At 40.5% G+C, this 25,272-nt stretch overlaps 1 protein-coding gene across 1 annotated transcript in view; it reads left to right on the top strand.

Moving 5' to 3' along the window:
• The window catches only part of HMGA2 (high mobility group AT-hook 2), a 185,827-nt gene extending 170,295 nt beyond the window's left edge, over window positions 1–15,532 (top strand). The window contains exon 5 of the mRNA XM_042469580.1: window positions 13,697–15,532. Coding sequence (XP_042325514.1) covers window positions 13,697–13,744 — 48 coding nt within the window. The 3' untranslated portion in view covers window positions 13,745–15,532. The remainder of the gene's footprint in view (window positions 1–13,696) is intronic.
• Window positions 15,533–25,272: the final 9,740 nt, after the last annotated feature.

Below are 25,272 nucleotides of genomic sequence, written 5' to 3'. Positions count from 1 at the left end.
CTCTCCCCACCTGGCGCACTGGCGTAGCCTAGAGAGCAGCTCTTTAAAACATCTGCCACTCAGAGCTATTATATACCAAGTGAGCCCACTTGGTATATACAGTGGTACCTCGGGATACGAAATACCCAGGTTACGAAATTTCCGGGATACGAAAAAATCCCATTGAAAATAATTGTTCCGGGTTACTAATGTTTTTCGGGTTATGTAAAAAATTTTGGTGCTTTTCGGCGCTTTTTCGCACGAAACGCGGCTTTTCCCCATTAGCGCCTATGGCAATTCGGCTTACGAAGGCTTTTCGGGTTACGAAAGCGGCCGCGGAACGAATTAATTTCGTAACCCGAGGGAGCAGTGTATACCCTCAGGAAGCCTTACTTTCCAGGTTACAGTGAGCAAAGAAAAAAAGGCCATAAATCGTTCATGTTTCACTGAGAGTTTAATTGCCTCATCTTTTAAATGTAAACCGCATCAGTATTCTTGTAATTCTTTATCACAGGATCGTTTTTGAGGCCCTAAACCCCTTTAATTGTAATATGCAAATTTATCCCGAAGCTGACCAATGGGAAAGAAGCAATCAGCCCTCCTCCGCTTGGGTTGGTTTTCAATGGCTTGGTAAAGGAAGAACTTTTGCCTTGCTTGTAAATAGGAAGCACTTTGGGGTAGCAAAGGCTGCAGAAATAGTTTGACTCCCCCCTTAAACATCCATGGCTCAGTGCTATAGGATTCTGGGAAGTGTAGTTTCTTGTGGCACCAGAGCTCTTTTGACAAAAGGAGGCTGAATAGTCCACAGAGGGCAGAGCGGTGGAAGAGAGGAGGCTGCTCCGGATGGTCCTGGCACTTCCCTTGGCTCGCTCCCTCCCTCCCTCCGCCTACTCCTCCTCTTCCTCTTGGAGCAGCCCCACAGCCAAGCTCATTCACACTCCCAGGCTTTTCTCTCTCCCCCCTCTCTGCACTTTGAGACCCCTTTAACTGCTAAAGCTCAATGCTCTGGAATTCTGGTGTCTGAGGCATTTGGCCTTCTCTGTCAGAGAGCTCTGGTGCCACAATAAACTACAATTCCCAGGATTCCCCAGCACTAAGCAGTCTCAAACTGGACCATTTCCTCAGTGTGGATGCACCTGGGGAGGAATTCTGGGCACTGCAGTTCAACTAAGTTTGGAGAGTTATGGGACTCCCTGTCAGAGATAGTTCTGGGGCCACAGTGTACTACAATTCCCAGCATTCTCCAGCACTAACCCAGGACAGTTAAGTCACTCTCAAACTGGATTATTTCCTCAGTGTGGATGCAGCTTTGGTGAGGAACCCTGGGCATTTCAGCCCAGCATTGTTTTATTTCTACAGTGTATTTTAGACCAGAGACAAGGTGACCAGGCATTCTCCTCCTTTTCCAGGATATGTCCTCCATTTGGATCATGGCTAAGAAGCATGGATTTATAATTACATGGGTGTTTTTAGCTTTTATTTTTGGCCATGTCCTACATTTTTTGCTTGGGTGCCCTACATTTTGGGGTGAGGGCACTGGTCACCTTGGTCAGATAGCTTTCCAGGGGTTTAACTGCCATTCTGCTGTGGTGCTGGAACAGACCACCATTCCCAGAATTCCATAGCATTCAGCTGAGGCAGTTAAAGTGGTCTCAAACCAGATGATTTCTCCAGTGTAGATGCAGCCCAAGCCTTTTGCCTCTCTTATGTCTGAGATTTCAAAGCCCAGCCCTGGCACCACAACAAACTACAAATCCCAGGATTCCATAGGATGGAGTGATGAGAGTGAAAGCAGTGTGCAGCAGCCTAAGTTTGCTTAATGCAGTTCTTAACATGGTGCACCTCTTGCCTACAGAGTCTCCCAGGCCCCAGCGGGGCCCTAGAGTCCTCGAGGGGCTTGGGAGAGGCTGTCTCCCAGGCCCAGCGAGGCCTTGGAGAAGGTTTAAAAATGTAGGACCTTTTTTTTTGGTTAATTTCCTGGCGAGGAAATTTTAAAAAAATGTCCTACATTTTAAGCCTTGTCCTACATTTTTTCCCAGTTTTGAGGTCCCCCGGGATGGCAACCCTAAGCATGGGCAATTGGAAGGGAATTGTTGAGTTTAATAAAGATAAATGTTCTAGTAAAAGTATTAAAAAAAGATGAAGGGAGATTTCGTATTGTGTGCCTTCATGTTATTTCTGACTTTGAATCATTGCTGACTAAGGCTGTCACATGGTTTTCTGGGGCTGAGAAGTTGTGATTCACCTGAAGTCACCCAATGAGTTTCCATAGCCAAGTAGGGAATCAAATCCTGAGTTCCAGAGACATAATCATAGAGGAGTTTCTAATGAATAATTTGAAAATATTAAAAGTCTTAGAGAATATTACAGAGATTTATATGCAGGGAACAATGAGAAAAAATAAATATGGAAGACAATTTCAGTAAATGCCATTTGGACAAATTATGCTTAGAATAAAAGCCAGGCCTTAATGGGCCTGTAACAACTATGAAACATATTGAAGCTATTAAAAATATTAAATCTGAAAAAGCACCAGGCCCAGATGGACCACTGGCAGCATACAGTAAATTTGAAAATGAACTACAGCCATCCCTCCTGATTCCAGACCCCTCCCCCACAAATCCAGGAAAATGCCAATATCGGAGTCGCTGTTGGTTTCAGTGGCGGTGCGCTTCCATGTGTGCTGCTGTGTGCATGCCTCAGACACACACACCATTTTGTTTCTTCCTGCTTGCCATCCGTGAATGGATGAGACCGTGGACTCCAGGTCTGCAAATCGGGAGGGACAACTGTACTTCATCCATTTAAAATTGTGTATAATGTATTATTAGAAAAAGGGCAGATGCCAGCGGCTTCTTGGACAAATGTCTATATTAGAGTCATAGAATCATAGAGTTGGAAGAGACCGCAAGGGCCATCCAGTCCAACCCCCTGCCATGCAGGAAATCCAGATCAAAGCATCGCCGACAGATGGCCATCCAGCCTCTGTTTGAAGACCTCCAAGGAGGGAGACTCCACTACACTCCGAGGAAGTGTGTTCCACTGTCGAACAGCCCTTACTGTCAGGAAATTCCTCCTAATGTTGAGGTGGAATCTCTTTTCCTGCAGCTTGCATCCATTGCTCCGGGTCCTAGTCTCTGGAGCAGCAGAAAACAAGCTTGCTCCCTCCTCAATATGACATCCCTTCAAGTATTTAAATAGGGCTATCATATCACCTCTTAACCTTCTCTTCTCCAGGCTAAACATCCCCAGCTCCCTGAGTCGTTCCTCATAGGGCAAGGTTTCCAGACCTTTCACCATTTTAGTCGCCCTCCTTTGGACACGCTCCAGTTTCTCAATGTCCTTTTTGAATTGTGGTGCCCAGAACTGGACACAATATTCCAGGTGGGGCCTGACCAGAGCAGAATATAGTGGCACTATTACTTCCCTGGATCTAGATACGATACTTCTATTGATGCAGCCTAAAATCGCATTGGCCTTGTTAGCTGCCGCATCGCACTGTTGACTCATGTTCAGCTTGTGGTCTACTTGGACTCCTAGATCCCTTTCACATGTTGTCTCCTTAAGCCAGGTGTCTCCCATCCTATATCTGTGCATTTCATTTTTTCGCCCTAAGTGCAGTACCTTACATTTCTCCCTGTTGAAGTTCATTCTGTTAGCTCTGGCCCAGCTTTCTAGTCTATTCAGGTCATTTTGAATTTTGATCTTGTCCTCTGGAGTATTAGCTATTCCTCCTAATTTAGTGTCCTCTGCAAATTTGATAAGTATTCCCCCAATTTTTTCCTCCAAGTCATTGATAAAGATGTTGAACAGTACTGGGCCAAGGACAGAGCCCTGTGGGACCCCACCGGTTACTTCTCTCCAGGATGAAAAAAGTGCCATTGTTGAGCACCCTTTGGGTTCGGCCGGTCAACCAATTACAAATCCACTTAACAGTTGCCTTGTCCAGCCCACATTTTACAAGCTTGTTTGCAAGAATGTCATGGGGAACTTTGTCAAAGGCCTTACTGAAATCAAGATATACTATATCCACAGCATTCCCTTCATCTACCAAGCTGGTAATTTTATCAAAGAAAGAGATTAGGTTTGTCTGGCATGACTTGTTTCTCTGAAACCCATGTTGACTTTTTGTGATTATGGCATTGCCTTCTAGGTGTTCACAGACTCTCTGTTTAATGATCTGCTCCAGAATCTTTCCTGGGATTGATGTCAGACTAACTGGACGATAATTGTTGGGCTCCTCTTTCTTCCCCTTTTTGAAGATGGGGACAACGTTTGCCCTCCTCCAGTCTTCTGGGATCTCTCCTGTTCTCCAGAAAGAAAATATAAATGAGACATTAACAAAGAATTGTAGTCCTATGCCACTACTAAATAATAATTATAAGATATTTACTTATATATCTTATAAGATCTTCTATAAATGAGAAGACGCATAGCTCAGAATATCCATGAAGATCACAGAGTGGTGTGTTTTTTTTGCGGCAGGGGGGAGGGAGGAATAATGCAAGAACTGTTCTCAATATTACAGACTTTTTGGAACATTATAATGACAAAAAGGCTGTTTTTATTAGTTTGGGTGCAGAGAAAGTGTTTGGTAATATTTCTTGAAAGTATTTATTTCTAGTATTGGAGAGAATGGTTGTTGGTTAAAATATTATTCGGGGAATAAAGACAGTGAAAAGGGCCCAGATCCTAGTAAATGATAATGCAATGAAATCAAATGAAATACAAAAGAGTTTCTTCTCTCACCTTTACTGTTTATTTTGACACTGGAAACTGTAGTGAGAGCTATTAGGCTAAAAGACTGAATCTATGGGGTGTGTTTTAAAAAAAGAACAGTATAAGATGAGAGCTAGCTTATGCAGATGATCTTATGATAATGACACAAAGCCCACTGGACTCACTGAAGGCTCTGGGGGGGGGGTTTAAGATGTTTGGGACATGCTCTGGATTTAAAGTGAAATGTGACAAAACCAAATTGTTAACTATTTTTTTCCTCCAATTTTGAAGTAGAAAAGTGGCTCAAATATTTTGGAGTTACAAATCACAAAGAACAGGAGTTTATTATTTCAAAACAATTGTGAAAATATCTGGTAATAAATTAAAAGAGACTTAGAGGCTGTCAGCACAAGAGATAAGATGTGGTTTTGCCCTGTTTTGAAACCTACCTATTTCAAAGAAGCAAGTGGCCAACTTGGGAGGACTCTGGGATGAAGCTGCACTACAGACCTAAATACCAGAGCAAAATAACCCCTGGTTTGCTCCTGTTCAAGGCAGAAAATGTGAACTATCACACAGACATGTGGTGTGTGTACTAGTGCGGAGATGAGGGGGAAGGGGCTGGCAGCTCCATTGCTACCCATATATACACAGTCAGCCCACCCTATAGGCAGGCTTGCCTTCCACGGCTTTGAGCTTACGCGGAAGGCAAGCTCCGGCAGAAGAAATGGCGCGTATATCCAGAACATCCACCGTGTATGGGGAGGGCGTTCTGTGTGTAGTCGCCTACCTGCTAATCAATTGCACATGTGCACAAGTGGTCACCTGCACCATTAAACCATTGCACACCCTGTGAATAAAAATGACAGCTAACATTGAGGAGGGGGGGTTTGCCAACAACACAATGGATTTAATTGTAACATTAACAAACTGGCTGGTCCAACAGGGGGACATGGGGGAAGGGGGGGAAGGGGCATGTACAGGGGAGTCTCCATGATTGTACTGTACCAATGTTTCACAGGGAACACATCATACGGGTGGTCAACTCTCTTGAGAAATTAAGGGTCCAGTCATACAGCAGGGTGGTACTTGGTGATATGTGGTGGCATATGTATTTTTGGTGGAACAGAAAAAAACAATGGTGCAGTGCAGCTTGTGTCTGCAAATGCTCCATTTTGGTGGGTTCATCCTTGCAGATGAAGGAGGGGGCATTGTGGGAGCTGGAGGTGCAGTCAGCAGGTTCTCCTTGCAAATCAGGAAACCCTGGAGGTAAAGCAGCTTTAATCTGTGGTTATTTGTAATTTTACGATTATTTACTTGGGTCTATAATAATAGAATAATACTTTTTTCTCTTTTATTTTCATTTTCATTACAATCAGCATTAGAGGATCAAAGTCCTACTCTGTTAGTTGTGTGCCCTCTTTCTTTCTTTCTTTTTTCTTTTTTTCTTTTTTCTGTTTTCTTTTTTCTCCTTCTTCTTGCCCCTTCCAGTTTCTTTGTTTGATTGAATATTATTTTTATTGTAAATGAGTTTGCATAAAAAATTAATTTTAAAAATTAATCTCAAGTAAGAGTCATACATGAAGACAGATTTCTTTTAGGACTTTCTGAATTCACAACCACACTTAGGAGATTCTTGCACTTACTTTTTTGGCCAATCCAGTCATGGGACAGGATCAGGCTTGAATGGCCTTGCTCAGGTGTTATTGCATGCAAAAATGCAGGCTTGTCACAGGGCGACTACAAGCCATCCCCCAGCCATGTTTAGCCAGCCGATTTTGAAGGTCAGAAGCTTTCCGTCCTTCAAAATCAGTCGAATAAGTGTGGCTGAGGGATGGCTTGTAGTTGCCCTGCAACAAAGTCTGTGTTTTTGTCTGCGATGACAACCATTCAAGCCTGATCCCATCCTGTGCCCGATTGGCCAAAAAAGTAAGTGTGATAATCTCCTTACTATCAAAATTCAGCATAAAGTTCAGCTGCTTTCTATGGTGCAGGATAATACCAGAGTTCCCTCTCACTTCACAAAGCCTTGCCAGTGTGTAAAGCAGTGTCTCCTTCCGTTGGAAGGCTGGAAGTGGATGCATGTATTTTGGCACTACTGCCACCACCAAGTTTTGGTGTTGCATTTTTGGTTGCAGCAGCAGGAGTGCAGTAAGAGCTGTGAAAAGGGCTGGGTGCAGCCGATTGTATCATATGTTGTTCACACACATAACACAGCACTAGGATCCAACAACCAGAACTGGCACAGCAAAAAAATATCCTTACTGGATTCCTGCTATGAAAAGGAACAGTCACAAGTGGCATCCACAAGGACATTAGAGTGGCACAGAAGAATTTTGTCTTTTGGTTATTTAGAAAATTGTAATAGCAACTAAAGCAGATGCCAACAGCTCTGCTCTGTTTACCAAGTTTAAGATACCAGATGTCAGAAACCACAGTAAACATCAAAGCTGAGGAAGAGTCTTACAGTAGCTGCTGGAGAAAGTGTATCACAGTCAGTTGATGTAGAATGTGATTTGTGTTAGGTTCAGAGCTTTGAAAAGCTACTACTTTTTTGGGATTACAGCTCCTAGAATGCCCTAATGAGCATGGCCATGTGGGATTTGTTGTTTACTAAAAGAACTTTTTTTTTCAGACTCTGCCTGGATTATGCTGTGGCAAGCTATGTCACTGTTCCCCAGGCTAACCTATCAAACAGGATTGTTTTGAGGGGTGAAAAATGTGACAAGGCTCTGTTTGTTCCATGACTCTAGCATTTTATACAGGCTGGGAATAACAAACAAGCACTAACAGGGGCTGTGTAAATTTTACCACTGTCGCAGTTTCTCCAAAGTTGCATTACACAGGAGTATTAGGCTGGTTGGAAGTGAGTTATAGTGAAGCAAAATACTGTATCTGTGTGATAGCTTAGTGCCTTTTTGTAATTTAAATATTAATTGAAAAAGATAAGGTCAGAGGTTAGCTGACACTTGGCTTCTCTTTCTTTCGTCTGTCCATGGCTTTGATCATGCTACATCTTTCTTTGTGCCTCATTCTCCAGAGACAATCTCAGGGTCATGGCCTGTTTCCTAGTCAAGAGGTATAAACCTACTGGCTTAAATATTTGAGGCCCACAGTTTAGCAGGGGGGCCTTTTTGCTCCATGCTTTCCCCATTTCCCACATAACCCAGAGCAGACTAAACAAAACCAGTGTGAAATCTTATGGCTAGATGCTGCTATGGTTATATTTTTTAAGCTGTCATCCATTCATTTGTACTTGTGTTTATTCCCCAGATTTACAGCTTTTTCAAGTCTTTTTTGGGGTGGGGAGGGTGGATGTTTGAAACCTTTTGAGGGGCGAAAGGATGCTTGCAGTAAGCAGTGGCCTATGATTAAAGCCTAGTGTTGTTTTTTCCCCCTCTCCATGCTGCTCTTGTGCAGTAGTGTCACACATGGTAGCATTTAGGATCCCCTTCACAGCTGAAGTGTTTCAAACACTAATGAATGGAAGTTTGGTCACATAATGCAGACAAGCTGTAAGGCATGCTTTACTGAATGGTGTACTGCAGTGGCCTGGGAAAGGAAGAGAGTTATAAATTGTGTCAGTTAGCCACCCAGACAAAATGAAGCCATGTGGAAAATCAAATCTATTAAAGTATGAAGACTGTTATAAGCTGGTCATTCTTAAAAGGTCTCCCGTTTGCTGTACGGGTAAATGTTTACCTATTCGCCCTAGATCTTTTTCACATGCTGTCTTACAAGATGATGTGCAGCATTTGATAAAAATCAGCTTCTCACTAACAGCCCCTTTTATCAGCAATGTTTATTGTCTCCAGTTTACCACCCATATCCTGAAAGGTACTGCACATTAATTGAATAAAGAGTGTAAAAAGGATGGCATGAAACAGCAAGGTCAGAAGATGGTCATTTTATATTTTAAGGGCAAAGAAGAGGGGGAAAGTAGAGTGAGGAAGGTGAGAAATAGCAAAATAAATATTATTATTATTATTACTACTACTACTATTATTACTATTATTATCATTAAGTTAACACAATTTTTAGGCACTTCCTCACTGAATACTATCATTTTGGCTAAAAATCTAATGGCAGAGCTGAAAGAGTATTGTGGTGTCATGTGTAGTGCAAAAGGTTAGGATGCAAAAGGTCAAAGTTCAAATCTGCACCCAGCTGTGAAGCTTGTTGGGTGGCCTTGGGTTGCATTTTGAAGCATAACTTCTTCCTAGGATTGTTGGGTGGGTAAATGACATAAGCACCGTAAAGTACTTTGTATGCTGAGGCATCTATGAGACATGATTAATAACAAGGAACTCATATACATTAGATTTTTGGAAGAAACATATACATTCTCTCATGTTTGAAAACTGAAGTGGTGTGCACAATAATTTTGTCAATATTTTTTCTCCATTCAGCTGCTATCAGATTCCTGTATGTCTGTGACCAGAAAATACCATATGAAGGAGCAGCTCACCTAGAGCTCATTCACACTACAAAATTATAGCAAATATTATTCAACTTTAATTGCCCTGGTTACATCTTGTGGAAAACTCGGGTTTGTAGTTTGATAACGCACCAGAGCTCTCTGGCTGAGGATTTCAAATGCTCCTTAGAGTTGCCAGTCCCAGAATTCCATAAGATGGAACCATGCCAGTTAAAGTGAAATAATAGAACTATAATTGTTTAGTGTGAATGGGCCCCAGGCATCTTGGGTGTGATTTTCATAATGGCAAAAGTAATCATTATTGTCATTATTGAACCTGTCTGTAAGGACTACCCCTTTGCTGCTAGCTTCCCCCTCTCCTTTGTCCCTAAAATATAAATTGACCATCTTCTGACCTTGCTGTTTCATGCCATTCTTTTTACACTCTTTATTAAATTATTGTACAGTCCTTTTGGGGGGGGGGTGGGTACCCCCCCCGGGGGGAGAAGGAAGGGGGGGGGGGGGGGGGTATTGAGGAAAAGATGAGTCTTCAATTCAAAATATTGACATTCAAGAAAGACAAGGGGAACCAGCAGCCTTTATGACCATGGTGGCAATGAGGAGTTAGAGCATGTGGCAGCAGTGGTGGCAAAAAAGAGCTTCCACATCTGGACCCTGCATAAGCTTTGTAAGCTTTGGCAGGATTTGACTGGCAAGCTGGAATTGCTCTGCTGCCCCTGCTTTATTTGCCACAGGCCAAGAGAATCATAGGAGTTTATCACACTCCTTACCTTCCGCCATGCTCCCGTCACCCCAGTGTCACCGATCTGTGACGGGGGCCTCCTGGTGGGATCACAGGTGGCTCTTTTAAAGGGGAACACTTCTTTTTTCGTCATGGAAGCGTTCTTGTAATTGTTAGGAAAAGGGCCCTTTTTTAATAATGATTTAACATTCCCCTTTAAAAGCGCCATCTGTGATCCCACCAGGAGGCTCCCGTCGCAGATCGGTGACACTGGGGTGACGGGAGCAAGGCAGAAGGTAAGGAGTGTGATAAACTCCATAGAGTTGGAAGAGACCACAACGGCCATCCAGTCCAACCCCCTGCCATGCAGGAACATGTAGTAACAGAAGAGACAGTGTTTGTGGGAGGAGGGGATAATTTGAACCTGTGTGGGGAAGGCACATCTCGGGCGAAGGAGGGGGAAGTGTCTGGGGTCAATTTTTTGAAAATGTCCTTCACCTTTCTCAGATGGAGAGTCCTTCCTCACTTGGGAGAAGATTCTCTCCTTGCACCTGGTCATCTTGGGAACAGCAGTCAAGCAGCTGATCAAGCAGTAACCGAGAAGTCTTTCATCTGCACTGGGCTTTACTGCAAGCCTGGAATTGATGAGAGGCTTTTTGGTCTCTGCTCAGCCAACTGCTTGATTGCTGTTCCCAGGCTGACCAGGTACAAAAGGAGCAGCAGCTGAACAGTAGGTCAAGCAGCAGCCAAGAAGACTTTTGCCTGTGCAGGCCTTTACCGCAAGAAAGGTGTGAGAGGTTCTCAGAGGCTGTACAACCAGCCTCTAGGGCAGCAAGACAATACCCCTTTCCTTGCCGGATGGGTGCTGCAGGAACTGCATGCTTGAGCCCCAATCTGGCTTTCTGTGGTACAAAAAGGAACCATAAAAAGTGGCTCCTTTTTGTGGCATGGAAAGGGTGCCCAAGCTGCTGCTGCGGTACCTTTTTGCTGCTTCTTTGGCACAGCGCATGTAAGCACTGTGCTGAAGAAGTGGCATGATGCCACCTACTGTCTGGTCATTCAGGTGCCATGAAGATGGTGTCCAGGTGGCTGGCATGTGGATGCCACACCCCTGCTCTGCCACGAGACCAGTTCTTTATGCCCTCAACAGCTGCTTGGTTACTGCTCCCTTTGCACCCAGTAACCTTGGGAGCAGCAACCAAGCAGTTGGCTGAGCATAGACTGAGAAGCCTCTCACCCACTTCAGCCTTGTGGCAAAGGCTAGGGTGGACAAGAGGTGTCTCAGTTGTTGTTCAACTAGCTGTTTGGTCATTACTCCCAAGGTGACCAAGTGCAAAGAGAGAAGCTTCTCCCAGGTAAGGAAGGACTGCCAAAGGGCACCCTGGAGCAGTAACCAACCAACCAGCTGTAAGGCCAGAGTGGGCAAGAGGGAAGAGCATGTCTGGGTTAGTGTCGTACATGAGAGGCTGAGGAGGAGGTACTGACAAGCTGGATGTGGGTGAGGTAGATGCCACTGGCTTGGCTGACTGCTGCACAAGCAGTAGACCTAACATCAAGGAATAGTGATTTGGAGGGGGGATTCTAAGATTGTTACCCAGAAGGAAAGAGGTTGATAGCACGAAAAAGTTTGGGGACCACTAAGATAGAATGTAATCTAACCCTGTTTACCCCAAGTTATGAATGAGCCTATTCTTATATACACACACATCTTTTTCCTCTTATTTTCATGACAAGAGCAATCAATAAGAAACCTCTGATTAGCCCTTGTTTCCTGTTTTGTATGATTCAGGAAATGATGGTCACCAGCTTTGGAACAAGTCAGCATCTAAAACCACTTGGTGTGATAGCCTGGCTTTTTACAAAGCTGATAACTGGTTTTTCACTTTGGTTGAAATGAGAAGCTATGTTGGTTAATGGCTTCCCAATTTGTTTGTTTGTGCTATAAAGGGAGAAGCAGGAGTGGTGATGGAATTAGGCCTATGGCACTAACAGGTTTATTTTAGTATGAGCTTTCCTGGATTACAATTCACATCCTCAGATGCTCAGCCTTAGGCATATGTGCACAGTTACATAGCTGGAGTGGAATCAGACTAAAATGGGATACAAAACTTGACAATTATAACATTGTTAATAAAACTTTATAGAGGAGTCATTTAGCATAAACCTCCTGTAATCTGTAAACTAAGGCCCGAAACAGATGGGCAGATGCACTCAGTTTCTGGCTTCTCTGGGGGCTTGGCGTTTAGATGACGCACTTGCCCAAAAGCCACTCCAAGATCTTTTCCGCTGTTTGCTGTGGTCCATTTGGGACTGTGACAGGAGGTGCCCTCAGGGCAGCGGCATATGTTTGCTGTGGCCCTGGGGCAATTGGGCTAGGAGCTGCTTCTGGCCACTCTTTCCTGCCCATCTGTTTCACCCCTAATACACAGGTCTGCTGGACCATTAATTGCACAAAAATTATTAAACAAAACATTATATTGAAGGTAGTGTCTTTTCTTGAAGAAAAATTACTTTTTGGTTATAGACATTACTGTAATGATGTATTAACCAGAGATCTCTGATAATGGAATAGAATTTGTGATCCCAAATCAGATCATTCCCCTTCTAATTTTCTTTTGAAATTCCTTAGTTTGGGAACAGCCACCCTGAGATCAGTAACAAGAGCATCCGGGCAGAATTGCATGCTCTGCCACTGGTTTTCATGTATTGTCATTTCTAATGTCCATTTTGTGCTCATTTATTATCTCTTTCATTTTTGTACACGTACAATCTTAGACTTTGATTGTGCCTTGTGTAGAATGCAAACAGGCATTGTTGGCAGAGAATGGACTGTATCATAATAGAAGATGATCAAATTCAAATTTTATTGCTTTTGACCAAAGGTCATTGCACAGCACAACAATATAGCAATACATATAACAATATAACAATATAAAAATACATGTAAATTATATCTAAAATGCAAGTATCTCGTATCTGGTATAGAATTTCTAAACAAACGAACAACAGTTGTCATTATGGGTTAAAAATTTTGTCAAATATAGTCATCACCTTTACAGTTTATGGCTATCCCTGTTATATACTTGTTCCTGATTTTTTTAGCTGCTAAGTCAAACAAAGCTACTTTCCAGGTTACATATTTATTCAGGTCCAATAGAAGATGAAAAATCATATCCTGTGGGTTTTAACTGGGACTGGTTTCTATTATAGGTGTAATGAACCTTTCTCTTGGTTCTTGGTAGAGAGGACAAAATAACATGTAATGAACAAGGTCCTCTACCTCTTGACAACCATATGCACAAGTACGTTCTTTTGCTGGAATACCTATATATCTTCCGTCTCTGTATGCTGTATCCATCATATTTAATCTTAATTCAGTACAAGCTTTCCGTAAGTTTATAAATGTTAAACTAACAAAATAGTCTGGGAAAATACAGAACTTCATGAGTTTATAGTATAGGGGGGCACATGAGGACAGATAAGCAGCATGGAGATCTTTTTGTATCAATGTTTCACTTATTATGTTCTTGATAGACTATCTGTGCTTCCAATTGGAGTTCATTAATTTCAGCTAATGAAATTCTATATTTGATAATTAGTTGCGTGGCCTGATGTACCCAGTTCTTGTTGGGCATGCTGTTATTCAGTTCTATCAAACATTTTTTGGAGGTCTATTATTATCCATCCTCTGAACTTTAAGCCAGTAACATAAAATTCTCTTATCTATAAGGCTTTCTATACTAAGCATGTTGGTTTCCAGTCTAAGCATGGCAGTTGGTGTGTCTCATAGAAGATGATCAAGTGAAGGCCTAATTCCCCATTTTGGTTATATATTTCAGGAAGAGACTGGAGAGACATCCTCACAAGAATCTGCAGAAGATGATTAGAAGACCACATTTTGCAATTTCTACCTCATCAGCAGTTGGGTCTTTTGAAGGGAGAAGACACTGCCTTGACCACTTGCTTCTGTTGCCACAATCTTTCTACTTTGGCCTGGGTGGGGATGGTAGGGGGAGGGAAATCTCATAACCTTAAAAAGGACTTATTAATCACCTTTGTTGTAATCCCTTCACTGTCCCGGCTTTAGTGAAAACTGCTGTAACAAGGGGGACACCGATTAACGATGCAACATTTAATTACTGTTTTCTCTTCCTTTTTCCTTTAACCTACTAATAGTTTTGTTTGAGCTGCTAAGTAAGGGTGAATGGGTCAGTAAATATCTGAACCAGGTTTTAAGTCATTCACTGCACTGCATATAAATAAGACTTTTGTAAAATATTAATTATGATGGGCATTCAAATAGAAAGGCCTTGTGTTTGACACCAGTCCTTACAACACCTCTGAGAACCCACTCCCTAGCTTAGTAAACTCCCTGTTTAGAACACCAAAGATAAGGATTAGATACTACTCTTTTTATAGCCTTGTTCTAGATTTGTGCTTGACTTTTTTTTTTTAGTTACTGTTATTTCAAAATATGTTGAAGGCTGGTTATTTTCTCCATCTAATTCAGTTGATATTCAGGAAACAAAAGCCACAAGAAAAAGGTACTTTGCCAAAAAAAAAAGAATAAAAAAGAAAAAGAAAGAAAAAGGGAAAATGACAAAGATACATTGTATATTTACTAATACACATATATCTGCTGAAGTAGTACAAAATAGAACTCAACAGCACACCTCTCTGGGAACAGATTCATATCTTCTCAGGTTAGAATATGCTTTCTGGAGAGCCTCAAGTTGTTTAGAAGCGACTAACACCAGACATTTTCTCACGATAGAGATTTAGCAACTAACATTTGGATTCTTCCGTGAACTTAAAATGATACCTCAAAATTATTCTAAATCACAGACAGTCATGCTGGAACCAAGAGAAAAGATTCAATTCTCAGTTTGACGTAACCTAACACTGCTAGTCCATTTCATTGTTTCCAAAGGAATGGGTCTGTCTCTTCTTCACTCACACATCTCAAAACAAGAGCCGATATTATGTACCTCAACTGAGCTTGTTACAACATTTAAGCAATATACTTTGATATAGGATGTTTTTCTGGGCAGCTGAATCCCAGTTACATGTCTCCAACATTTTCACTCAAAGCAGCACTTTTAGCAATAACTGTAATATTCCCCATTTTTCAATACTACCTCTGATATTTACATTTAACTCAATGGTCATATAAACATTTGCTGCTATAATCATATAATGCAGGAAATTATTATTGGGTAGGTAATCATTAATTGCTGCATTTCCCCCTTATTTCTACTTTTGTCACCTAATTGCAGTTAAAGACACAATATCTTTAGTGTTTTTCAGCATAACTATGTATTTTTTTTTCTTTTTAAAAATGTACTATGCCTTTTCTCTGCTAAATTTCTATGTAACATACCATTAACTTGAATATATTTTTGTACTGAATTGCTCATAAGGTTTATAAGGAAAAATTTCTTCAATGACACTACATAACGTAAAAACTAATTAACTGCAATGTTTAAATATTACTGTCCAAGTTTGTACCTCAAATGATTTTTTTAAAGAAATGGACTAGATGATTGACAAAGACCTACCTCCAGACTATAAATGGAATGAACTTGTTGTTTCTTTCAGCATTAGCATATGAGAAGACTGAAACACTTAGGACTGCAAAAAAAAAAATCCCTATTAAAACTATTTTTGTAAAAGAATTTTTGTGAACACATTACTTTCATATTAAAAATACCTTTCAAAGAAACTTGAATCTTTGTAGGTAAGAGGCAACAAGCTCAGCTTTTTGCATAATGCAATCACAAAGATATGTGTGTGCTTTAAAAAAAACCTAGTAGATTGTGTGAGAATACTTGTCAAGTATTTTCATTCATGTATTTTTCTCAAATGTGATTTTTTTTGTAATATGTGTCAACCAGATTTATTTTAAATGCTTCTTATGTAGAGTTTAATTCTCTCTCAGTCAATCTCTTTCTTTCCCTTCCCTGTCTTCATCTCTCTGTTTCACATGCACCCAATATGTCTGCATATAAACATTGTTTTATTGTATAGACCGGGACAGTTTCTCCGTAATGCTTTCTTCTGTACATCTTTCAGTACTTAACCATATGAACTAAGGAAAAGTACTTACAGGCTTCTTCACAAGAATGAATATTAAGACACGAGCACCTCTTCAAGTTACAAGAGAACCTCTTATTGGGGATGGATACAAAAATCATAGAAGTATAACTTAGATATCCTAATTTTATCTAATTTGTGAATAATTGTACAGTAGCTGCTTATGAGTTTAGTCATATCCATCCAAGCCATTGCCCAGAATCCAAAGCACAGTTCCACTTGCACATGGAAGACTTTCCAGGTCCCCCTTTCACAGGCACCTGAATCTATCCCATCCTTAACAACTTGCAGGGCCTGCCAGAACAGCACCCCATTAAGCACAAGGGTTGTGGTTGGAAGAAAATACTTAGTAACTAGTGGGGACACTGGGTCAGGACTCTAAAGTTATATAATACATCATACCACAGTGTTTTAAGAGTATGCCACACTCCAAGGCTCCAGTGCTCATGCAAACTCCACTCAGGAAGGGAGCTGTGCCATTTTCTTCAGTTTTAGGGAATATTCTGAATACACATCGGGAAATCCCTGTGGTGTATGCGTGAATATTCTCTGTCACTGAAGCAAAATTGGGCTACCGTTGCATCTTATATTTTCTGTATATTGTAGAACAATCAAAACACATTACTACCTCTCAGGTTCTTCTATACCTCATTTTTCAGGCTGAAAAAAAAGCTGGGTTGTGACCACTGAAACAGAAAGAACATCATAAAATTTTTTATATATATAGTTTATTTTTGTGGGAGATAAATTTTATAGGACTGTTCTTTGCTGTCATTGGTCACTGTTAAATAAGACTGGACACTAACTTTCCTGCCATTTCTGTAAGACAGATATGCTTGCAGAAGAAAGGTATCAAAATGTATAACTGCAATTTTCCTTTTTTCTGTTTTACTTGCCTGTATCCTAGCTCTTTGCTTTGTTATACATATAGAGTTGCTGTCTATGATTGTACTATGAATTGCTTGCTTGTTGAACATGTTCCTTTAATGGATTATCACCGTCTGTTCAGTGCAGTAAACATAATAGCCTCTGTAATCCCCATGTTATTTGATTCCTAGCATTTTGTCACAGCTCCATGAAATAAGCAATAAAGTTTGGTCCCAGTGGACCAAGTTTGTAAAAAAAAAAAAATGCATACAAGTTATCTTTATTCAAGTGACATGGGTAATACATGAAAAAAAATGTAAAATGGGCATATTTTTAAGAGATACGTGATAAGGTTTAAGAAATACTAATACGCATACCTCTAAATCTTTAGCAGCTTGAGTGTCCCACCTGCTATTATTACAAACAACTTTTCTGGCTCAGCATGCTCAATGCGCCAGAATGCTGAAATACCTATTGTGCCATGACAGATGCACACATTTATATCTTACTCAACAGATGTAGCTGTGCCATTTTGGTACATAGCAATCCCCCATCTGTATGTTCATTGGAGATGCCTGATGGAATTAGATATTAAGGCACCTAACCAATATATACAAAATTTTAGCAATAACATATACTAACCAACATATGGTAAGATCAACAGTATTTTATATAAGTGATACATGCTGAATTTAAGAAGATTTAAATAAAATGAATATAAAAAGTGGCGTTTCAAAGATGCAGGAGCAAAGAAAAATGGTACAAAAAGCTGGAATTCATCGTTGACTATATCCCCCCCCCCTTAGCTCATGAGAAGCAAAATTTTAAGCGCCTATAATGAAACATTTTTTTAAATCTGCCCACTGTAGTCTTGCCACAGATATGGCAAGTTGGTGAAAATGCAGTTTTTAACCTAATATAGGCGGATGCAGACCGCCCAAAAAGGATGGTCTCCCACTGCCCTGGTTTGCTCTGCAGGGAAGCTGCAGCCTCGATCACGGGGCTTCCCCGCAGAGCAAAAAGAACCCTTAAAAAGCGGGTTCTTCTTGCGGCGCATTTGTGACACTGCAATGCGCCAATGATGCCAGGGCGTGCGGACGCAAAGCGTCCATTGCGTCAAAATGGCAGCGCCCGTGTGTACAGGGTGCTGCCATTTTAACACACCCGTCATGTGCTAGGGGTGAGGCCAGTATGGGCGGTGCACCATTGGCCAATCCTTAGCATGTGACGAGGACGCACTAAAGGTCTGTCTGTAGAGGGCCATAGTTGGCCCTTTGCATCCCCGGAATTTGTTCCATTCTCCCCTCCCCACCCCCATTGGATACCAAAATCTGTGGATGTTCAAGTTCCAATGTATACAATGGTGTAGTAAAATGGTGTTTCACATATAAGATGGCAAAATCAAGGTTTGCTTTTGAAATTTGAAAACTAAAGTCCAAAAATATCTGGGAACTGAAGTCCAACAATCTCTGGGATTCCAGCTTTTTTTCATCGACTGCTTCAGATACAGTTGACCCACCCTGTCCGTGGATTCTGCATCTGCAAATTCAAACATCCATGGCTTGATAATTTTTTTTAGACAGAATGACCACCTTAAGGAATTGGTGGAATTTTAGTCCACGTGAATTTACATAAATACAACATAATGAGGAAATTGAAATAGTTAAAAGATTTTCCATACTTTGGATCAAACATGGATCAGAATGGAGACTACGGTCAAGAAATCAGAAGAAGATTAGGAATGGGAAGGGCAGCTATGAAAGTACTAGACAAAATCCTAAAGTGTAAAGATATACAGCTGAGCACTAAAGTTAGATCTGTCAAAGCCATTATTTCTCATTACCATGTATGGATATGAGAGCTGGACAGTAAAGAGAGCAGCTAGGAAGAAAATTAATTCATTTGAGATGTGCTGGGAAAGAGCACTGAGGATACTATGGATGGCCAAAAAGGCGAACAATTGGGTCCTAGAACAAATCAAGCTTGAACTCTCCCTGGAAGCCAAGATGACTAAATTAAGGCTGTTGTACTTTGGCCACATCATGAAAAGGTACGACTCATTAGAAAAGACAACTTGTTTCACACAGCTAATCTCAAGAGCTACAAGATGCCTTTGCCTATTGGCTATGTTGGTTAAATCTTATGGAAGTTACAGGCCAAAAACATCTGGAGTCCAAGACATTCCAACCAAACCAGAAAAATGGGTCTCTTTAATACACCAAGACAGAAAAAAGAGCCTGGAATTTTGGACTAAAGAGCAAGATGTTTAGAAACAAAAATACCAGTCACAAAATAGACATACCAAAATGTTTTAAAACAAAGGATAAATAATTTTAAGAATCAAATAAATACAACTGAAACATTTGGTCCCTCAAAGAGAGAGAGAAAGAGAGAGAGCAAGCAAACAAACAAACGTGTTTCTTTAACTGCAGTGGAATTAATGGGTTTTTTCCTACTGTCTATTACTTGTAGCTGATTCTTTCCTTTGAAGCAACTTGTTTAGGTAATTCTTGTTCTGTACTTTTTGTGATAAGATTTCAGGTTGTAAGATGTCTTCTTTTCCATTTCCATTGTTTTTTATTTTATGAATTTTTTTTCATTCTCTCTTGATGCTTGTTCTGCCTTTATTTTGTTTAGGCCCCTCAGTTGTTCACAGCTTGACATTTCAATGATCTTTCACCCATTATTTTGTGGTATTTTTTCATACCAAAATGAAATACTAGGAATTTTAAACTAAAGTTCAAGTCATTTTAATGTCTTCAGTCTTCAGATGACAGTGAGTGTGCTCTGTTTAATCTCTAGCACAGCTTAAAAAATCATAGAAATCAGTGGACTACACATCCAAGTAAATGGGTTTAGGTTTAGGGTGGATTAGTAATAAAGTCCTAAAGTAACTGCTGAGTTGGGTGGGCTTAAACGTAGCCAGGATTTATTTTTTTCTTAGAAAATAGGTGTAACAAATGTAGTTGATAAGAAGCCAGTATTTTTCCTTAGCAGACACATAAAGTTATATGGTGCATCTCCCAAGTTCCAAAGGAAATATGTTTAAGAAAGATATATAGTAATGCTTCATTTTCTATGGAACACAGGAAGCATTCACAATATTCTTTCTATCTGCTTTCCATTAACAACTTCAGAGTTGTTTTCAATCATTTTAGTACTGGTAGTTGTTCTTGACCTGGAAAAAGTGACCTTGAGCACTGCATTTCCTTATGCTCAAAAAATTAAGTATTAGCATACATTGGCTTGCACTGTGCAGATTTACTTTCTCAGTCCTCTAAATTATGGATGTGCTCAGGGATGTATAAGATTCTATATAAGTACAACCCTGACACTGTGGTGTCTTAAATAAACAAAGTCCACCAATGGTAGTGCCAAATGAACAAATCATTTCATTACTGCAAATACAGCTGGACAGCAAAGACTCAAAAGTGATGTGTGTGTGTATTCTGTTGGAGACAAATCTGACACCACTAAGAAAATAAAACAAATGTTCTAGAATGCATATGATATGAAATGTTCACTAAGGAACACTTAGGAACTACCTAGAGCACATCTGGGAAACCTGCAGCCTTCCAAATGTGGTTTTTCTACGAATCTGTAAATTCCCAACCAGCAAAGCCAGTGATGCGAACTGCAGTTCAACATAGCTTGGATAAATTATTTTTGGATTATAGTTCCCAGCTTCTGGGAGTTGTTTGCTACTGTGTGCCTTCAGGTTGATTCTGACTTATGGCGACCCTAAGGTGAGCCTATCATGGGGATTTCTTGGCAAGATTTGTTCAGAGGAGGTTTGCCATGGCCTTCCCCTGAGGCTGAGAGTATGTGACCTGCCCAAAGTCACCAAGTGGGTTTCATGGCTGAGGGGGGAAATCAAACCCTGATCTCCAGAGTTGCAATCCAATATTCAAACCACTATGTCACACTGGCTCTCTTTTGGGAGTTCTACTAAGTTAAATTTCCTAAATTCTGGCTTAAGATCTGAAGCCACAGGCTTCCCAGTCTTGTGGCATTCAACTGAAAGTAAAGAGTCCTCCTGTATCAGAGCAAAAACTTACTTAGTGCTGTATGCTATTTTCTACAATACTTTACCATGCAACTGTGGAAGCCTACAAGCTGATGTTCCCCAGCAAATTTTAGTCTGAATTTAAGTAAAACACAATATGCCAAACTTTGCATTTTGAGATTTATTCCTAATAACATAAAAGGACATCTAGTCTGAGATTCTGAGAATAATGAGAATAGGCTTTGTTCCCAATTGGTGCTGTTTTACAAAAACATAACAGAATGATCTATACTATAAATCCTGACTTTAACATTAAAACTTCAATACCAAATTTTAATCCACTGGAATCATAAGTGCACGTAGTTTGTGACATAACAAGCTCAACATATAAAACTCCTTCGTAGATGCTTTCAGTATTTTCCACATATTAAGTTTCCCATTAAAAGTATCATGTTTCCATACCTTACAGTCATAAAAAATAATAATTTCAAAAGATTACTTGATAGCAGACTTCTTAATAGACCTTGAAAATATGGGAAAACCTCCAACATAAAAGTAGTTAATTGACTGGTTACTGTGAAGGTCTTTTAAAGATCAGTTTCATGTAGAGTGTGTAAGAAAATACAATGCCATCACACTAGCCTACTATAAGAATGCATTACAGTTTGGCTTTTGTTGACATTTTGTCCTCTTGGAATCACATAGTATGCAAACAAAAACATGAGGGGGAAACCGCACAGGAATTATTCTTCAAATTGGTTTGCCCAGAATAATCCTTCTGAGTCTGATAAAAATGGGTGTACTTCTTCACTTATTGCACCTATTGCATGCAATGATGAATAATTTCTGTAATTTTGTCCCTGTTGCAGGAGAATATATTTTTGCATAGTATTCTCCCTACATAGTCACATCCTGAAGTATTTTGAGGAATTAGTCTATGCAGAAAAACACATCGTTTTCCTCCACAGAGAACATGTTTTCTATGAAACAAATACTGTTTTTTGTACAGCCAAAGCATTTGGATTAATTCCTCAGAACACTTTGGGATCAGAAGAAAACTGTGGTTTCACTGCATTATTCATCCCAAAGGAGTTTCTCAAATGGTAGGAAATTCATTTCTCAGCCAGGACACAACATCAGCCTGGTGAAATAGTGTGAGCATTGGACTAGGAGCCCAGGAGACTAGAGTTCAGATTTCTGTTTGGCCATGAAAACCTACCGAGTTTTCCACATGAAAGCCCCCCCCCCCCCCCGCAGCTTCACGATGTCTAGATTAGATCAAACAGGTCAAAACCCCTGAAGCAGTATTGAGCCTGATCTTGCCTGTCCAGACAGAGATATGGAGGATCCAGTCTGAGCCCGGTTTTGCACTAAGTTTCCAAGAAACTCCACTTAACCCCTGGCTTTGCACTGAGTTTCTAAGAAACTCCATAGCAAAACCTGGCTGTTCAGACAGCACCCCCATGCTCCTTGCGTTGCTGGTTGATCTGACTGGGAAGCCCTCCAGTCACCGCATCTCATGCAGAAATGGGGTGCCTAGCCACATGAGTGTAGTCAAGTGCCCCATTTCTGTGTAAGACTGGTGGGCTTCTCAGTTGAATCAAAAACAAGCAAGGTAAGGAGTGGTGCACTGATCCTAGGTCCTGGGACAGCAAGGGAATGGATGTGTGATGACCCACCTGCCCTTGTGCCAGCCCAGGGGCCAACCTGGGTGATCACTGGGGCCAGGAAAGCACAGGCTCAGACTGGTGCTTTCCTCACCCATCTTCTCAGGTGACTTTGACCCTCAGCATCAGAGAAAGGAAATGGCAAACCTCTGCTGAACAAATCTTGCCAAGAAAACCCTGTCATAAGGTTGTCATAAGGTTGTCATAAGTCAGAAACAACTTCAAGGCATACAATAGTTATTTCTATCCCTATTTGATATATGCCTTGGCTAGATCTATTCCCATTTTGTGAGGGGGGGTTTAACTTTTTTTTATTTCTTTAAATACTTTAATGAGTTTAAGTAGGAGGGAATAATGTATGTAAGGAGAAACAAACCATTGCTGTTTTCAGTTGCAAGAAATTGGCATACCATTTTAATTTCTGCAATAGATGTTGTAATTCATAATCATCTCAAACTTTCTATCTCAATATGTTGCTAAGAAAACAGTTCTCTCAGAGGCAGACCCATATCAATTACAGTGTGTTATTTTCAAAATATATTAAAGCAATCTGCATTCCACATTTTATATCCAGTCTCCCAACTGTGTTTTTGTTCAGGTGAATTTCTCCAGAAAACTTACCAGTAAGTAAGATTTGTTTCCAGTAGATGAGCTTGCTTATACAAAGCATGGAACTTGGTAGGACATTACAATGATAGTTAAAACAATCAGAGGTGTGGGAAGAGAAGGAGGAGTTTGATCAAGGTGCTTTGTAAACTGGGAAAGAAAAATCATACACCAGAGGTGCTTGATCATTCAAATTTTAAGCATTGCAAGCAGGATCTTAACTGCTATAACTGATAATAACATTACTTATTTGTTTGATCTGGCAACACGGCACATAGATTTGCCAGCAAGTTAAGTAGGAAATTCTATGAGGGACAGTACTAAAAACTGAAATGCAGCGTTCATTCCCATGGTAGTATAAAGCATTATAAAATTGCTGCTTTTTACCTCCAAGATGGATTCTCAGTTAAAAAAAATGTATAACTATAAATCATGTTTCTCCCAGCTTCACTTTTATTGTGCATCAAAGAATGGAGAGAGGCTGTGTGGTCTTCAGAGTCACTGGGGCAGAGACAGATTTTTTTCCTCCTTGTTTTGATTCCATGATGGTTTACAAACCTGAAAAAGAGCTCTTAACATGGACGCAGTGATGGACACAGAGGCATATACTGCATATACTGAAGTTTTATCCATTTTGAATACAGACACTAGAAAATAAGGATTGTTGTTTGTGTGGAGAGTTTCCACACACACAGGAGCTTCTTTCCTGCAGAGGATGAAGGATGCAGAGGATGGCAATGACGGATGAGAAGAAGGTGCTCTGTTCTTCACATGTTGATTCAAACTGAGTAATGCCTGAAAAAGACTACAGTGTTTTATATATTTTTCGATATATTGGAAGCCACTGCTGTCGGGTAGCCATTTCAAAAGATGTTAGGTAGCTTCAAAAGTTACTTTTTGAACGACAGCTTCCAGTATCCCCCAGTCAGCATGGCCAGATGCTATGTTGGCTGTTGGATTCTGAGACCTGTCATTCAAAATTTTTTCCAAAAGTCTACTGCCTTGGTATGCTCTTTTTTTTAATTCAGCTATTTCAGACTCTTTTAAGGTAGAATCCCCAACAGCACAGCTCAGAATATACTTACTGTTCCTTTGTAACATAATAAGCAGCTAACAGCTGGTGAACTTCATAATATTAGCATGACATAGGCGAGAAGCTAGATATTCATAATTTTTTTTACTAATGTACAACATGCATACTTTGCATGTGCTGCCATTAGAAGTTTGCATCTACTTAAATGAAATCTGAAATATGTTAGGGATGGAAAGTGGTCATACTAGTGGAAGAATTCTGAGAAGGTTAGTCCTAAAAAGTAAATGTCTCTAAGGTTTGTCCTGTACACTCTATTTATTGGGAAACACCTGCAAATCATAGACTTAACCCAAATAGATCCAGTAAAACAGATGTGTGTGAGCATCATACCACAGCTAGAACATAACAATCTTCAAATAATAGGTACTTTTTATGAATACCTTTCCTCTAGTAACAAAGGCATAATGACATTACTTCACAATTGTAACTGAATGAGGAATAATCCCATTCCTTTTGTACTGTAACTGAAAGTCCTTTAAATTATTTTACGTGCACAGAAGAGTGGCCACACTAAGTGGGGGAGGAATATCCCATGGTTCAAGCACCGGTTCATGCTGTGCCTTGTTCTTCTGCCTCATCCCTTGTTGTGAGCTTTGTGTTGAAAACAAACTGTGCCAGCGGAATGTATACTCTACAAGCCAGCAGTTTGCACCATTGAGATGTTTTTAAAGTAACTTTTTAAAGTAACTAAAAAGTAGCATTTTTAGTTACCTTTGAGAAACAAGAAAGTAAAGACATATTTTGGGGGGGAAACTTTTGACAACAAACAACAAATTAGCTTGGGGGCTTTGAAAGTATAGCTGCTACTGGTTATTTCGTAAAAGCAGCTTTTTAAATTCTGGGGTACACACATGACCTGGTCCCTGTCTGCACTGGCCATGTTACACAGAGGGCAGCTGAGTATCATGGTCCTGGAGCTGCTCTTTCTCCCCCCATTATCTTAGTCCTCTGTTCTGATGCCACAATGAGTCAGTTGCTTCTGAGGTCAGAACGAAGTGCCCAGCTGTGCTAACATGGCTGGCAATCTCCATCTGCTCAAACCCGTGGCAGAGACAGCTGCACCAGGGGGCACAGTGGGATGCC

Source organism: Sceloporus undulatus, chromosome 5 (assembly GCF_019175285.1).
Source record: "Sceloporus undulatus isolate JIND9_A2432 ecotype Alabama chromosome 5, SceUnd_v1.1, whole genome shotgun sequence".
Lineage (NCBI taxonomy): Eukaryota > Metazoa > Chordata > Lepidosauria > Squamata > Phrynosomatidae > Sceloporus > Sceloporus undulatus.
The sequence above is the reverse complement of the archived record's forward strand: the minus strand, read 5'-3'. Positions and strand labels throughout refer to the sequence as shown.